General features: G+C 40.7%; 1 protein-coding gene across 6 annotated transcripts in view; it reads right to left on the bottom strand.

The window, feature by feature from the left end:
- Xkr9 (XK related 9) overlaps positions 1-16,133 on the bottom strand; it is a 39,021-nt gene extending 22,888 nt beyond the window's left edge. The window contains exons 1-3 of one of the 6 annotated variants that reach the window (XM_037206418.1): positions 15,628-16,133; positions 11,680-11,800; positions 3,846-4,495 (exon numbers count right to left, since the gene is read on the bottom strand). In XM_037206418.1, coding sequence (XP_037062313.1) covers positions 3,846-4,117 — 272 coding nt within the window. In that variant the 5' untranslated portion in view covers positions 4,118-4,495; positions 11,680-11,800; positions 15,628-16,133. Of the gene's footprint in view, positions 1-3,845; positions 4,496-11,445; positions 11,557-11,679; positions 11,801-14,829; positions 14,861-15,627 lie in introns of those variants that run through there. The other 5 variants (XM_037206420.1, XM_037206419.1, XM_037206421.1 and 2 more) reach the window with 5 other exon arrangements.
- Between the last annotated feature and the right edge of the window lie 136 nt (positions 16,134-16,269).

Here is a 16,269-nt window from a genome sequence, read left to right as displayed (position 1 = left end):
AAAAGAATATAACTTCTTTTCAGCACCTCATGGAACTTTCTTCAAAACTGACCACATAACTTGGGCACAAAGCAAGTCTCAGCAAATATAAGAAACTTGAAATAACACCCTGCATCCTATCTGACCACCACAAATTAAAGCTGGATATCAACAATAGAAAGTAAAAAAGAAATGGGTCAAGAGAGAAATGGAGATGAAAACAAACCTTTAAAATTGAATTAAAATGAAAATACAGCATACCCAAGCCTATGTGACACAGTGAAGGCAGTTCTAATAAGCAAGTTCATAGCTCTCAGTGGCTACACTAAAAAAAATTAGAGAGATCTCATATTTGTAGCAGGAATCTTAAATCCTCAGCTGGTCTTGTTTCCTCAGACTGGAAGCCTCTGAGTCCTCATCCAGAATGGGTCTCAGCTGAATTACTGTTCAAAAGCCTGAATGCTTAACCAGCCAAAATGTTCTAGTTTCTGGTCCTCACGCCTTATATATCTTTCTGCTTTCTACCACCACTCCCTGGGATTAAAGGCTGGCTTTCTGGGATTAAAGGTGTGTGTCACCATGCTTGGCTATTTCCAATGTGGCCTTGAACTCATAGAGATCCAGAGGGATTTCTATCTCTGGAATGCTAGGATTAAAGGTGTGAGTGCCACCATTTTCTAGCCTTTGTATTTAGTGGCTGTCTGTTCTCTGACCCCAGATAAATTTATTAGAGTACACAATATTTTGGGGAACACAATACCACCACACATATTAGTAACTTAGTAACACACCTAGAATATCTAGAACAACAAGAATAAATAACACTCAAAAAGTATAGATGGCAAGAACTATTCAAACTCAGGGAAGACATCAATTAAATAAAAAACAAAATAAATAATACAAAGAATCAATGAAATGAAGGGTTGGCTCTTTGAGAAAATCAATAAGATTGACAAGCCAAATTAACTAAAAGACAGAGAAAGAAGATGCAAATTAATAAAATTAGAGATGAAAATGGGTACATTACAACAGATACGGAAGACATTCAGAGATTCATTATTGACATATTTTTAAAATCTGTACTTTACCAAACCAGAAAACCAAAAAGAAATTGGTGAATTTTTTGATATATAGCCTAACAAGGTTAAATCAAGATCAAATAAGCAATTTAAACAGACCTGTAACCTCTAGTGGAACAGAAGCAGTAATTAAAAAAAATCTCACAACTCCAAAAGGCCCGAGGTCAGATTGATTCAGTGCAGAATTCTACCAGACCTTCAAAGAATCATTAACTCTAACACTCTTCCATTTATTCTACAAAGAAGAAACTAAAGGAATATTGCCTAATTCTTTCTATGAGGCCACTATTACTCTGACACAAAAATCACTCAAAGACCCAACCAAAAAATTACAGACCAATATCCCTTGTGGCATAGATGCAAAAATTGTCAGTTTAAAAAAAATCCAAACTGAATCCAAGAACACATCAAGATTATCAACCATAGGCTTCATCCCAGAAATGCAGGGATAGTTTAGCATACCTAAATCAATAAACAATCCACTACATAAACAGACTGCAAGGAAAAGATATATGGTGATATCATTAGATGCAGAAAAGGCCTTTGACAAAAATCTAACATCCCTCCATGATAAAAGTCCTGGAGAGACTAGCGATACAAAGGCTATACAAGGAATATAAGAAATACGATTTACAGCAAGCCTACAGGCAACATCAATCTAAACGGAGAAAAACACAAAACATTTCCACTAAAATCAGGAATAAGACAAGGTTGTCCACTCTCCTTACCTATTCAACATAGTAACTAAAGTCTTAGCTAAAACAATAAGACAATTGAAGATGATCAAGGGGATACAAAATTGGAAAGGGTCGGGCGGTGATGGTGAATGCACTCGTGAGGCAGAGCCAGGCGGATCTCTGTGAGTTCGAGGCCAGTCTGGGCTACCAAGTGAGTTCCAGGAAAGGAGCAAAGCTACACAGAGAAGCCCTGTCTCTAAACCCCCCCACCCCCCCCAAAAAAAAACGGAAAGGAAGAAGTCAAAGTATTTTTATCTGCAGATTATATGATTTTATATATTAAAAAAAAAACAACTAAAAGCTCCACCAGGAAATGTCTACAGCTGATAAACACTTTCAGAAAAGTAGCAGGATATAGAGTTAACGCAGAAAACTTAGTAGCCTTCCTCTATACAAATGACAAACTGAGAAAGAAATCAAAGAAGCAGTACATTTCATAGCCTCAGAAATATAAACATCTTAGGATAACACTAATGAAACAAGTGAAAGATTTGTATAATAAAAACTTTAGGACATTGAAGAAAGAAATTGAAGATGATACCACCATATAGAAAGATCTTCCACATTCGTGGACTGGTAAGATTAATATTGTGAAAGTGACCATTCTACCAAAATCATTCTACAGATTCAACACAATCGCCATCATAATTACAGTACAATTCTTCACAAAAATTAAACAATTTTCATCTTTATATAGGAACACACAAAAATAACTAAGACAATTTTGAATAATAAAATAATGTCTAGAGGTGTCACAGTCCCAGATTTTAAGTTGTACTACAGAGCTATATGTAATAAAATAACATGGGATAAAAAGAGACATGTTGATCAATGGAATCAAACTGAAGACCTAAATATAAGTCCACACACCTATAGACACCATATTTTTTTTTTTCCCCGCAAAGAATCCAAAAAGGTACACCAAAGGAAAGTAGCATCTTCAACAAATGGTGCTGGTCAACTGGGTGACTGCATGTAGAAGAATACAAATAGATCCATATTCATCGCCCTGCACAAAGCTCAACTCCAAATGGATCAAGGACCTGAACATAAGCCAGATACACTGGATCTGATAGAAAAAAAAGTGGAAAATAGGCGTGAACTCATTTGCACAGGGCGATCTTTCTGAACAGGGCACTGTCAGCACAGACATTAAGATCCACTACTAATAAGTGGGACTTCGTGAAGCTAAAAATCTCTGTACGGCAAATATTAGACACATCGTTCAGGCAAAGCGGAAGGCTGGCTACAGAAAGGGAAAGAGTCTTTACAAATTATACACCTGATAAAAGGTTAGTATCTAAAATATATAAAGAACTGAAAACCTAAACAGCAAGAAAACAAATAACTAAATGAGGTACAGAATTAAACAAAAGATGAAACACAAATGGCTGAGAAACACTTAAAGACATGTTCAGTGTTCTTTAGTATCAAGGAAACATAAATTAAAAATACTTTGAGATTTCATTTTTTACCAGTCAATATGGCCAATATCAATAAAACAATTGAGAGCACATGCTGGCGAGGGTGTGGGGAACAGGAAACCCTCGTCCATCGCTGGTGGGAGTGCAAACTTGTACACCCACTATGGAAAAGAGTGTGTCAGTGCCTCAGGAAGTTGGGTGTAGATCTACCTACCTAAAGATCCAGCTATACCATCCCATTCAAAGCACTTGCAGAGGGTAACGGGACAGGGGGTGGGGAGAGTGATGACAGAGAAGGCACTGTTAACGAATCCAGAGAAGGTCTAAGAGTTCAGCAATGAGTCGGGCGGTGGTGCACGCCTTTGATCCCAGCACTCGAGAGGCAGAGGCAGGTGATCGCTGAGTTCAAGGCCAGCCTGGGCTACAGAGTGAGTTCCAGGACAGCCAGGGTTCTACAAAGAAACCCTTTCTGGAGAGAAAAAAAAAAAAAAAGAGCTGTACATAAAACTGATGGCAGGAAGCATGTGATATGTGCCCTACTTGCAAATGGGGAACCTTCCACATTTGACTATGTAAATTTAAAAACGGATAAAATAACAATGCTGGGGATAAACATTTGCACTCACCTTGTAAAAACTCCTCCTTGCAAGCAATGAAGTAGAAGAAAATAACGCTCGCTTTCTTGTCCTGCTTTCTTTAAATCATCCTTCAGCCATGAGTAGCTAAAACACTGGACTATGAGTGTTCCACAAAGCACGAAGCTTAAAGTTAAAACACCAAACACATATTGTCCATCATGGAAATACCTAGCAGATAGGAGGATGTCCGCAACCAAGTCAGTCACATAGATCATAATGCCAAAAACCGACATCGCAAAGTTGCATTTGGTGTATTTCATTATGAATGACTAAGGCTCTTGGTTAGCTACTCTTTTTCAGATACAAAAATAGGCGGTGGGGGGCGGGGGGGAACGCCAGAATGAGTAATATTTTATCCTGTGACTTAGCACTGAATTTTAATTTCTACTCTTAGTATACTTAGAGAAAGGAATATGGGGATAGACTTCAGGGACCGAGTGTATATCTAACATTCATGAAGTCCTATATTCAGTCCCAAATACCAAAAATAAATAAATAAATATTATGAATTGGAACACTAAACAAAAGTAAACAATTTTAACTTTCTTTTTAAAAAATCTCTAATCCAGATCCAGTGGTACACGAAGATCTTGCCGTATCTTCTCTTCTACCGTGATCTTCATTACAGATAACGATGTCTAAAACAAAACAAAAACATGTTTCTAACTCTTAACAATAAAGCCTGACCCATGATTTTATGATCCCATATCACTAAATGTAGCACGAAATACACTTCTTAGAAAAGTCAAGTCTCAGGAATATAGTTACTAGTTGATAATGTCATCTCAAACTCAGGTACTTATCATTTAAAACTATGTCTTCTCACAAAAGTATTTATTATAGGACCATTTATATTGGCAAAAAAAAAAAAAAAATGCAAGCCACCTAAATGTTACCTGATTTCAAATCACAGGCCTGGCACAAAAAACATACATGTATACCAATAGGTCAGCCCACAGGAGCCAGAAGTAAGCCCACATAGCAGCAGCAGGCAGATCTGTCACAAGTGTCAAAACCAAACAAGAGGGAAAAGACAGCCTTGTCAAGAAATGGTGCTGGGAGATCCAGATGTCCACACCTGGAAGAATGAAATTAGACTCCTGTCTCTCTCCTTGTACAAAAATCAATCCCAATAGATCAAAGACCTTAATGTAGGAGTTGACTTTGTAATTAATATAACTTCAGAGGAAAAAACAAGCCACAGGCACAGACAAGGACTTTCTGAAAAGGACTCCAAAGACTCAGGAAATAATAGCAAGAATTGACTACTAGGACAGAGTGAAACTAAAGAGCGCTTTCACAGAAAAGGAAACATCTACTAGATTAAAGATACAATCTGAAGAATGGCAGGACAATCTTTGTCACTTATTAGGGATTAATACCTAGAGTGTATTTTTTAAAAACTAGAAAAATTAAACATTAAAACAACAAATTAGGGGCTGGAGAGATGGCTCAGAGGTTAAGAGCACTGGCTGTTCTTCCAAAGGTCCTGAGTTCAATTCCCAGCAACCACATGGTGGCTGAAAACCATCTGTAATGAGATCTAGTTCCCTCTTTGGGCCTGCAAGGGATACATGCAGGCAGAACACTGTATACATAATAAATACACACATCTTTAAAAAAACAACAACAAAAAAAAACCAATGGGCAAATGAACTTAACTGATAGTTCTCAAAAAAATGAATAAAACTAGTCAACAAACATATTTACAATGTTCAGCATCCATAGCCATTTTGGATATGTCCATCAAAGCTCCACTGACAGAGCGAGAGAGATCTCAGCCAGTGCGAGCACGCATTACTGCCAGCCGAGGGCCTGCCTGGGTCTGATTTCCAGCACCCACCAGTTTCCAGCACCCACATCAGGCAACTGACTCCTGCTTGTTAACTTCAGTTCCAGGGGATCTGACTGTTCTCCTGGGTCCCAGGGCACTAACTCAGATATATGCAAACCACACACACACACACACACACACACACACACACACACACATACACACACATACACACTCACTCACTCACATAAATACAAATAAAGAATAAATCTTAAATAAATAACCACATTGAGATTCTACCCCACTCAATCAGAATGTTAAATCATCAAGTATTCAAGCAACAAATAATACTGGTGAGGATGTGGCATGAAAGAAACCTTCATATACTTTTAGGTTGGATGTAAATATCTGTAGTCACTACAGAAATCAGAATGGAAGTTCCTCTTGTAGATATCAGCATAGATGTCTATCAACAAGTAAATGGATAAGGAAAATGTGGAATAACTATACAACAGAGCATTATTCAGTCATTTGCAAGAAAATGAGTGGAGTTGAAAGATTATCGTGTTAAGTAAAAGAAGCCTTGGAAAGGCAAACATTGCATGTTTTCTCTCATATGCAGAATCTAGACTTTTAAAGGGTACTCAAAATTTGGAAAGAGAAAAGGACAGTAGACGAGGTGAAGAGGGGAAAGGAAGTTGTTATGGGGAAGTGAATTAGACTGGCATACATGATATACATGCATAAGAGTAACATAAGGGCCGGGCGGTGGTGGTCCACACCTTTAGTCCCAGCACTCGGGAGGTAGAGGCAGGTGAATCTCTGAGTTCGAGGTCAGCCTGGGCTACAGAATGAAAGGCTATACAGAGAAGCCCTGTCTCAAAAAAACAAAACAGCAACAACAAAAACAATATTGTAAGGAAAGCCATTTTTTATAATAAAATAAGACCATTAAAAAAGTATCAAAATACACTTAACAACAGTACAATAGCTATGAAAATTCTCAATATGCTTTCAAACCAGAGATTCCATGCAAGGTTCCAGGCTAGAGTTACGTTTATAAATAGGCACAGAGAGATGTACTCTTTTGTAATAGTAAAAACTGAAAACTACCTAAATGAGAAGCCTACTTCAATAAACTGTGATACATATTAAAAGCCAAATGGTGCAATCTTTAAGAATATCAAGTAAGTTCATTTTAGATGATCTCAGAAGATCTCTAGAACATACTCAGTGAACAAAATGAAAGATAAATGGCAATTATAGTTTTTAACTATATAAGGAGCGAGAAGGGAAATGAGCATGGGAAGAAAATACAACTTCAGTCATTGATTTTTATGCTTCTATGTTGTTTGAATTTTGACAATATATACATGTACTTGCATGTTATTTTAAGAGGAAAGCAACAGTAAATAACACGAGTAATTTGAGTTAATAAGAAAATGTTTTCCAGGTAGCCTCACTGGTGATGTGAGTAGCAGTCCAGTCATCCTTGTTCCACATCTAGCATCTTCCTATGAGTGAGTACATACCATATTTGTCTTTCTGAGTCTGGGTTACCTCACTCAGGATGATTTTTTCTAGATCCATCCATTTGCCTGCAAACCTCATGATGTCATTGTTTTTCTCTGCTGAGTAGTATTCCATTGTGTATATGTGCCACAATTTATTTATCCATTCTTTAGTTGAAGAGCATCTGGGTTGTTTCCAGGTTTTGGCTATTACAAACAATGCTGATATGAACATAACTGAGCAAGTGCTCTTGTGGTATGATTGAGCATTTCTTGGGTATATGCCCAGGAGTGGTATAGCTGGATCTTGGGGGAGATTGATTCCCAATTTTCTAAGAAAGCGCCATATTGATTTCCAAAGTGGTTGTACAAGCTTGTATTCCCACCAGCAGTGGAGGAGAGTTCCCCTAGTTCCACATCCTCTCCAGCATAAAGTGTCTTCAGTGTTTTTGATCTTAGCCATTCTGACAGGCGTAAGGTGGTATCTCAGAGTTGTTTAGATTTGCATTTCCCTGATGATTAGGGATGTTGAGCAATTCCTTAAATGTCTTTCAGCCATTTGAGTTTCCTCTGTTGAGAATTCTCTGTTTAGTTCTAAGGCCCATTTTTCAATTGGACTGTTGGTCGTTTTGATGTCTAATTTCTTGAGTTCCTTATATATTCTGGATATCAGTCCTCTGTCACATGTGGGGTTGGTGAAGATCTTTTCCCATTCTGTAAGCTGTCGCTTTGCCTTGTTGACCGTATCCTTTGCTCTACAAAAGCTTCTCAGTTTCAAGAGAGACATGGAGAAATGGATGAGATCTACATAAACAGCCTGGACATGAGTGGGAGCAATGAAGGGCGAGGGTTGAGGGAAAGAGAGCAGGAGATCCCAGCTGGATCAAGAAAAGAGAGGGAGAACAAAGAATAGGAGACCATGGTAAATGAAGACCACATGAGAAAAGGAAGAAACAAAGAGCTAAAGAGGCCCACAGAAACCCACAAAGATACCCCCACAAAAGACTGCTGGCAATGGTTGAGAGACAGCTGGGACTGACCTACTCTGGTGATGGGATGGCCAAACACCCTAATAGTTGTGCCATAAACCCCATCCAAGGACTGAGGAATCTGGATGCAGACATCCATGGCTAGGCCCCTGGTGGAGCACTGGGAGTCTAATTAGTGAGAAAGAGGAGGGTTTATATGAGCGAGAATTGTTGAAACCAAGGTTGGATAAAGCACAGGGACAAATAACCAAATGAATGGAAACACATGAACTATGAACCAAAGGCTGAGGGGCCCCCAACTGGATCAGGCCCTCTGAATAGGTGAGACAGTCAATTGGCTTGATCTGTTTGGGAGGCATCTAGGCAGTGGTACCAGGTCCTGGGCTCATTGCATGAGTTGGCTGTTTGAAACCTGGGACTTATGCAGGGACGCTTGGCTCAATCTGGGAGGAGGGGACTGGACCTGCCTGGACTGAGTCTATCAGGTCGATCCCAGTCCTCAGGGAAGACCTTGATCTGGAGGAGGTGGGAATGGGGGGTGGGCTGGGGGGAAGGGGAGGGGGGCAGGAAGGGAGAGAACAAGGGAATCTGTGGCTATTATGTAGAACTGAATAGTATTGTAAAATAAATAAAAAAAGTTAAAAAAAAGAAAATGTTTATCCTCCCTCTGAGCTAACACTCACTGAGCACAAGATGACTGACATTGAGTTAAAAATAGTTCTTTTAACAAACGTAGGAGGTAGATACTATTATGATCCCTGCTGTATTAATGTTCTGAATGCAGTTTAATAGCAAGACTTATCTGACTCAAGCATTTTTGTTTTGTTTTTCCTAATTACCAGTAGTTCACCAAACAAAACAAACAAAAAATCCAGATATCTGTCTGCTATACTTTGGCTCAGATTTAAGAATATTGTATTCTATGAACTGCAACATTCTTACAATATATATAAAGTATATATATTGTACAGTAGCAATGACTTAATTATAGAAAACAAAGATTTTGAACATTTTCCCACCTTCATTCCCCAGCATGTAACTATCATTATTTGTGTCTCTTTGGATTTTGTTGTGTTCTAGTGTTTGATTTTAAAAATTACTCTTAAAGTTTCATTTAAAGAAATAGATAAGTAGCTTTTGACTTGGGACTAGGGCAGAAGTACTAAAATGTCACTAAACATATCTCTGCCACTTTGTACTAAGTATCTATGAAAAGTGAGATTCTCAACACTGACAGTTATAAAATATCTATCAACTCCAAAACTTGAAGACGCTCTTTATCCCACAGTGCAAATATTCAGCCAAGAGAGAATTCCACATGGAAAAAGAAACAAGCACATCCATCTTATCATTATTGAAATTTTCTTTAATCTTTAATAAAGGATAAAATGATATGTCTATTAAAAATTATAGTAAAACAAATTTTCTCTATAATTTAGTATCAGTAAATGTTTGGTCTGATATTGATTTTTGTTTGCCTAGATGTGTAAAGCTGCATAAAAATTTCATGGATCACAAATGGAAAAAGTTAAGCTTTGCTTTATTGAGTTGTCCCGAAGGCTAAAAAAGATAACCCACAGCTGGGTGGTGGTGGTGGTGGTGGTGGTGGTGGTGGTGGTGGTGGTGGTGCTGCTGCTGCTGCACGCCTTTAATCCCAGCACTTGGGAGACAGAGGCATGTGAGTTCAAGGCCATTCTGGTCTACAGAGTGAGTTCCAGGACAGCCAGGACTACACACAGAGAAACAAACAAAAGAAGATAATCCATACAGCCCATAGAACTCCCTAGAAAAGTACTTGGCACACAGGACTCAAGAAATGGTGGTTATTATTTGCCATATGCCTGATTGTCTGTGGAAACAGCTGAGTTTCCCAACTGACTTAATTTTCTATAACTGAAAAGGTTCTTTTTCACGGTGTAACCTCAGAGCTTTGAAACACAAAGGAAATATGATGATAAAAACTTTATATGTCGCTGGGCAGTGGTGGTGCACGCCTTTAATCCCAGCACTTGGGAGGCAGATGCAGGCAGATCTCTGTGAGTTTGAGGCCAGCCTGGTCTCCAAAGCGATTTCCAGGAAAGACACAAAGCTACACAGAGAAACCCTGTCTCCAAAAACCAAACAAAAAACATAAAAAACAAAAAAAATTATATGTCAACTGTGGTTTTATCTGTGGAATGAATGACATTTCAGAAGATTGTTTTTCTTCATCATTCTTTACCATATGCTATAGATTAAACCTTTTCTCCTCAAATTTCACATATCAAATCCCCAATTCCCAAGTATGACCTATTGGGAGATGGGAACTCTTAGAGAAAACAACCTATCTGACTAGTCTTAGAAGGGCTGGTGATGCAGCTCCGTTCAGAGAAAACTTGCCTAGGAGGAGGTCCTGGGTTTGACCCTCCATGCCTCAAAAAGGGGCGTAGGGAGAAAAGAAGAGGGGAAAGGGGGACAGGGGGAGGAAAAAACAGCCGAGAAAAGGCCATGTGAGAATAGAGAACGTAGCAAGGAGACAGCCTGTCCAGGAACCACCCCTGCGGCTCCTTCATCTTGGACTTCAGTCTCTACAAGTGCAGTAAAATTGTAATCCGATAAGTCAGTGGTGTTCTCCATGGGAACCTGAACTCTCTCTAAAAAAAAAGCTTTTAGTACTGTAAAGGAAAGAATCACAAAAATGCACGCGGGCGCGCGCGCGCAAACACACACACACACACACACAGTACTACTGTTTCATATCATTTCCCACTTGTACACACTCTTTTTAAAAGTCCACAGGATAATCCTAGAAGGTATTACACTCTACTTATTGAAACCAAAGTAAAAATCTGAAATTCATTCTCCAGACTCTTCCAGCAAAACGATTTATAATCAGATGACTTCAGAATATTAAAAGTTGACCAAAATGCAACAGTTAAGCTGAAACTTCACATAGGATTTTTAATGTAACTAACTTACTCAGTTATAGACGATTACACACCTAAGTAGTCTGTGTGCATATTTATCAGTCTATCCCTAAAGAGAGCTCCCTTTACCTGACATGATTAAGTAAAACCCCAACAGCTTTTGGTTAACATTTTTACAAGGTAGAGCCATTTCTAAAAAACAAAACTGTATTATTATCAGAATGTTACTTAATAGACTTGTTAACATAGCAATGTCCACATTACTGATTCAGTCAGACAGAACAGGATTCCAAGAGGAAGCAAGTCTACACAGCAACCTGGTAAACAACGTAGCCATCATGAAGACATCACACAACTCTCTGAATAACTATAGTTTTATAACTTGTATTACAGATAGCCCATCTTTACCTCCACAGTTGATCAGTGTTCCAGTACCACCCGAGTGAAACCACCACCTACAAAATGTGGCTTCTACTTACGGACTTAATGCCCGGCTGTATGGCTAGTTGGCTGCCAGCCAAAATATATAACCTTTGCCCTAGTACAGGATCACCCTGCCATAAAGCAGTTATTTTAAAAAAATTAAAACTAGGAAAGTTTCACTTAATCAACCAAACTTAATTCATATAAAACTAGACTTACTTGTGACAAATCTAAAAGTTTTCTTTAATTCAATGTCCCGTCTTCAAAATCCTCACCTTAGAGATTTTATTTCTTGACTGAACACAAGGATAACAAGCGTATAATCCTTTTGGATCGAACACTAAAATGAAACCAAAATCACCTGTTAGTCACATGTAGCCTTCTCCAATCTGTTGATAAGAGTCCCTACTGAGGAGAAATAGCACATTTCCTTCTTTATGTTTAGACTCCAAGCTTTAACATATTTATCACTTAACAGTTAAGAAAATGTCATTTGATACAGGAAATATCCTATTCACAACAGCTTCAAACAATAAATAAATAAAATGCCTAGGAACAAATCTAACCAAGAAACTAAAACTGAATGGACTCTACAATAAAAATCTTTTTGTTGTTGTTGTTGTTGTTGTTTTTTCAAGACAGGGTTTCTCTGTATAGTTTTGGTGCCTATCCTGGATCTTGCTCTGTAGTCCAGGCTGGCCTCAAACTCACAGACATCTGCCTGGCTCTGCCTCACAAATGCTGGGATTAAAGGCATGCGCCCTCACCACCCTGCTTTACAATAAAAATCTTAAGACACTAGAAGATGGAAAAACTGCTCATGCTCATGAACAGGCAGATTGAATTGTGAAAATGGCTGTGTTACCAAAAATGATCTACAAATTCAATGTACTCCCATCCAATGCCCAATGACTTCTCCACAGCATTAGGTAAAAGTCCTAAAATTCACACAGATGCACAAAAAACAACACACAGTTCAAGTAAAAAGAGCAATGCTGGAGGTATGAACATAGCCCATCTCCAGTTACAGCACAGAGCCATGATAGCAAACACAGTTAGGTGTGGACACAAGAGCAGGCAGGCAGACCAAAGAACAGACGAGAGAGCCCAGGAAGACAGCCACGGTTACAGCATAACTTGGTGCTGAGCACTTGGGAGGCGGTGCCAGGCAGATCTCTGAGTTGGAGGCCAGCCTGGTCCATAGAGCAAGATCCAGGACAGTCAGGATAACACAGAGAAACCCTGTCTCTAAAACACAAAAAAACAAACAAAATAAACAAACAAGAAATAATGCTGAGAAAACTGGGTTTCCACAAGTAAACAGATGAAACTAGATCCATATTTCTCACTCTGTGGAAGAAGCAATTCAAAATAGACCAAAGCTCTCAATACAAGACTTGAAATCTTTAAACTGCTAGAGGAAATCATAGATGAAATACTTCAAGATGTGGGCAGAGTTAAGGATTTTCTGAACTGGACTACACAAGAAATAAACCCAAGAATTGACAAACTGGATTACATGAAATTAAGGGCTTCTAAACAGCAACGGAAAAGATGGCCACTCATCAAGTAGGCACGCCATCCCATCCTCCACCGAGGAGGACAGCCTCACTGGGATTTCTCCCACAGACTGCCCCCCCCCCCAGATGTTTCTTCTGTGTAGAGAATTCAGCCTTGGTTGTGTGTCTGGGCACTTGCTGGGGGGGCTGTGTGACCCCTGACAGAGCAAGAAGACATGCTATCTCATACAGTCTGAGACAAGGTCACCACATTAGGATTCCCTCTGTGGACACTCCAGATCCTGCCGGCTCAGCCTCAGTTGCATATCTCACGACCATGGAACCACCTGTGATGCAGTCTAGGGGTGTTGACCGGGTTCATTTTCTCTGCCAGTTAAAGAACTAAAAGGCAGGAAAATCTGAAGCTCAAGAGGTAGCAGAGAATCTCCAGCACCGCAGACAGAATCAGCCGTGGAAGGAAGGTGTTTACTGGGGTGAGGAGACACACATGTACAGCAGACACACAGAGAAAAAGACCCTCTGAAAAGCAGGTCGGGGGACTCAGTAAAAAATCCTGTCCCTTCTCGAGGGCTGGGGGCTTAAAAGCCTCAGAGGAGCTTTCTTCCCCTAATTCAGGGTTGGTCAGTTTAAATAAAGCTAGAATGGTTGATTCATCCAGAACTGTTGTGACATGTCCTGAGCAGGCCTTGACCTCATGGAGTCAGTCCATCAGCAGGGCCCACTGGTGGGAGACAGAAGTCCACAAAACCTTGTTTGAAGCTGCCAGGCTTTTGAATCAAGTCAGGAAAGTAAGGAAGCAGCTGGACATCTTGAAAATTCACCTCCTTTATTACCTAGTCACGGCCCCTCTCCCTATCTGTCTGCCTAACAGAGTCTAACTCCTGGGCTCTCACTAGCACGGCCAAAAGGGACACATTAACACACAGGATACGCAAAAGGACAGCTGTTTTGGAACTTCCTCCAGGGACGCTTCCCCCTCAGGCTGCTCAGCCTGGGTTGCATGCCTCGATCCCCCAATAGCCAGCACCAGGTCATCCTGCCTCCCCAACTCATCTTTGGTTCTGGTAAAAAGTGTTGTGGTGGACTTTTCCCGGAGAGACACAACACGACAGTCCAAAGTGACAGCTGCATCAATGTCCAACTTAATGAACCCGTGAGTTTTTTTCCCTGGGATTACCAACAGGAGTATGGGTGAGAGGTCACTTCCGAGCAGGGATGACTCAGAAGTAGCTGTGTCACCGGAAAGTCCACCCCAGCATGGATGGCGACTCTGACCTGCCAAACCACGGAAAAAGACGTTTGGACTGCAGGGCTACCGGCAAGCTATGCACAGAGCTCCACGGTTGCAGTTTCCAGCACTCATCATCTATAAATAAATATCGGTAGAATGAAAACACCTGACATAAACGATTTTGATGGGTACCCCAAGTCCTCTTGAAAGGACATATTGTACATCATAAATATGACAATTTCAATAACGCTTTTCAAATTAAGCTCATTCTTGAGACACAAAACGAATTTATTCCACATAGCAAACATATATTTGAACTACTCTGAAATATTGAACTGCTAATTTGTGAAGTCATTTCTTCTGTAAAGAATGAATGATTAAAACTGACTATCCTAAAAGCCAGACCAAAGTATCAATCACTCAATTATTTCTAAAAGGAGTAGGCTAAGGCAGTGAATGTGCTCTACATCTCTTTGGTTGTATACATGTTATAACTTGATGGAGATCATAGAACCTGGGCACTTTCTTGTAGGTAGCTTAGAACTCAAATTTTTTTTTGAAGAGTTAAAACCCCAGAGATCAGAGCAGTAGCCAAGAGCTAAGACCATCTTATCTTACCACTCGCTGCCATCCTTCCTGAGTGAGAGACCTTCTTCCTGTGTCCTGTCTTTTTATTGCCTTTCTGTTCTGCCTTCTCATTGGTTCTAAACCCAACCATATGACTTCCTTGTCACTGCCTGTCTATACAGACCTCCAGGTCTCTATGTTCATACTGAGATTAAACTAGAACTCAAATTTTTAAAGTGGGAAGCGATAGTTAATATTTGTCGAAAAATACTTTATTAGCTGGGCGGTGGTGGTGCAGACCTTTAATCCCAGCACTCAGGAGGCAGAGGCAGGCGGATCTCTGTGAGTTCAAGGCCAGCCTGGTCTACAGAGTGAGTTCTAGGACAGCCAGAGCTACACACAGAGAAACCCTGTCTGGAAAAACCAAAAAAAAAAAAAAAAGCCCAAAAACAAAAAGAAAAATATTACAGAGAAAATAAGCCACTTTCATCTTGGATACAATTCTAACCTATTTCCTTGGGCAAGTGGTAGTATAGAGAGGAAGACAGTCAGGCTCCTCCACTCTCCACAAATGGGATCATGCATTGCTGCTGCTAACCAAGTAGAAACAGAGGCCCAAACGCAGAGCTGGGGTCTTCCAAACTCCGTTTTACATTTATAAAGTGGGGATAAATTGTGCCTGATAAAGTGTTAGGGACCACATGGGATTTTAAGAGTTGAGGATTAATGGGGGCTGGGGACATAGCTCAGTTGGTAAAGAGCTTACCTTGTAAACATGATGACGACCTGCGTTTGATCCCACAGAACCTACATAAAAATATGGGGCGTGGTCTCACATTTTTACAGTACCTGTCCTGGGGAGACGGGAATCTGTGAACAGCTGCCCCATGGAGCCGAGCTGGTGAGGGGTAGACGGACGGACGGCCTGAGGATGACACCTGAGGTTGTCTTCTGGCCTCTGTTTTTTTATTGTTGAGGATTTAAAAGGGGATGGGGGAGGGGCCTTGGCAAGAAGCGCTCAGGTAGGAATGCTAGGTAAGCCTCCGTTGCACCGTTTATTATGAAAGCTAAGTTATTCTTCAATTGCACACCCCGCCACTGCCCAAAACCCAGCCCGCCATTCCTTCCTGGGGTGGGGACTCATGAACTACCCCACCCCTGCCTACCCTTATTCCCCTCCTCCCCCGCAGGTTAACTTCCCAATGAACTAACGTCAGTCACTCATCGTCCTGACTATGCTCGAATGCTTGGGTGCAAAGTCCGCAGGGACACGACGACGGAGCCGGCTTCCCGCTTCGCCTCTGCGGGTTGTCACGCCCCTCCAGGCCTCCTCAGGCCACCTCAGGCCTCCTCAGGCCACCCCAGGCCTCCTCAGGCCACCCCAGGCCACCCCAGGCCACCCCAGCCCACGGCCACCGCAAACACCCTACCGCCGCTGCCAGGCAGGCGGGGCCTCCGTGACGGCCCCGCCCCCGCCGGCTGCCAATCCGC

This window comes from Peromyscus leucopus, chromosome 5 (genome assembly GCF_004664715.2).
Source record: "Peromyscus leucopus breed LL Stock chromosome 5, UCI_PerLeu_2.1, whole genome shotgun sequence".
Taxonomy (NCBI): domain Eukaryota; kingdom Metazoa; phylum Chordata; class Mammalia; order Rodentia; family Cricetidae; genus Peromyscus; species Peromyscus leucopus.
The sequence above is the reverse complement of the archived record's forward strand: the minus strand, read 5'-3'. Positions and strand labels throughout refer to the sequence as shown.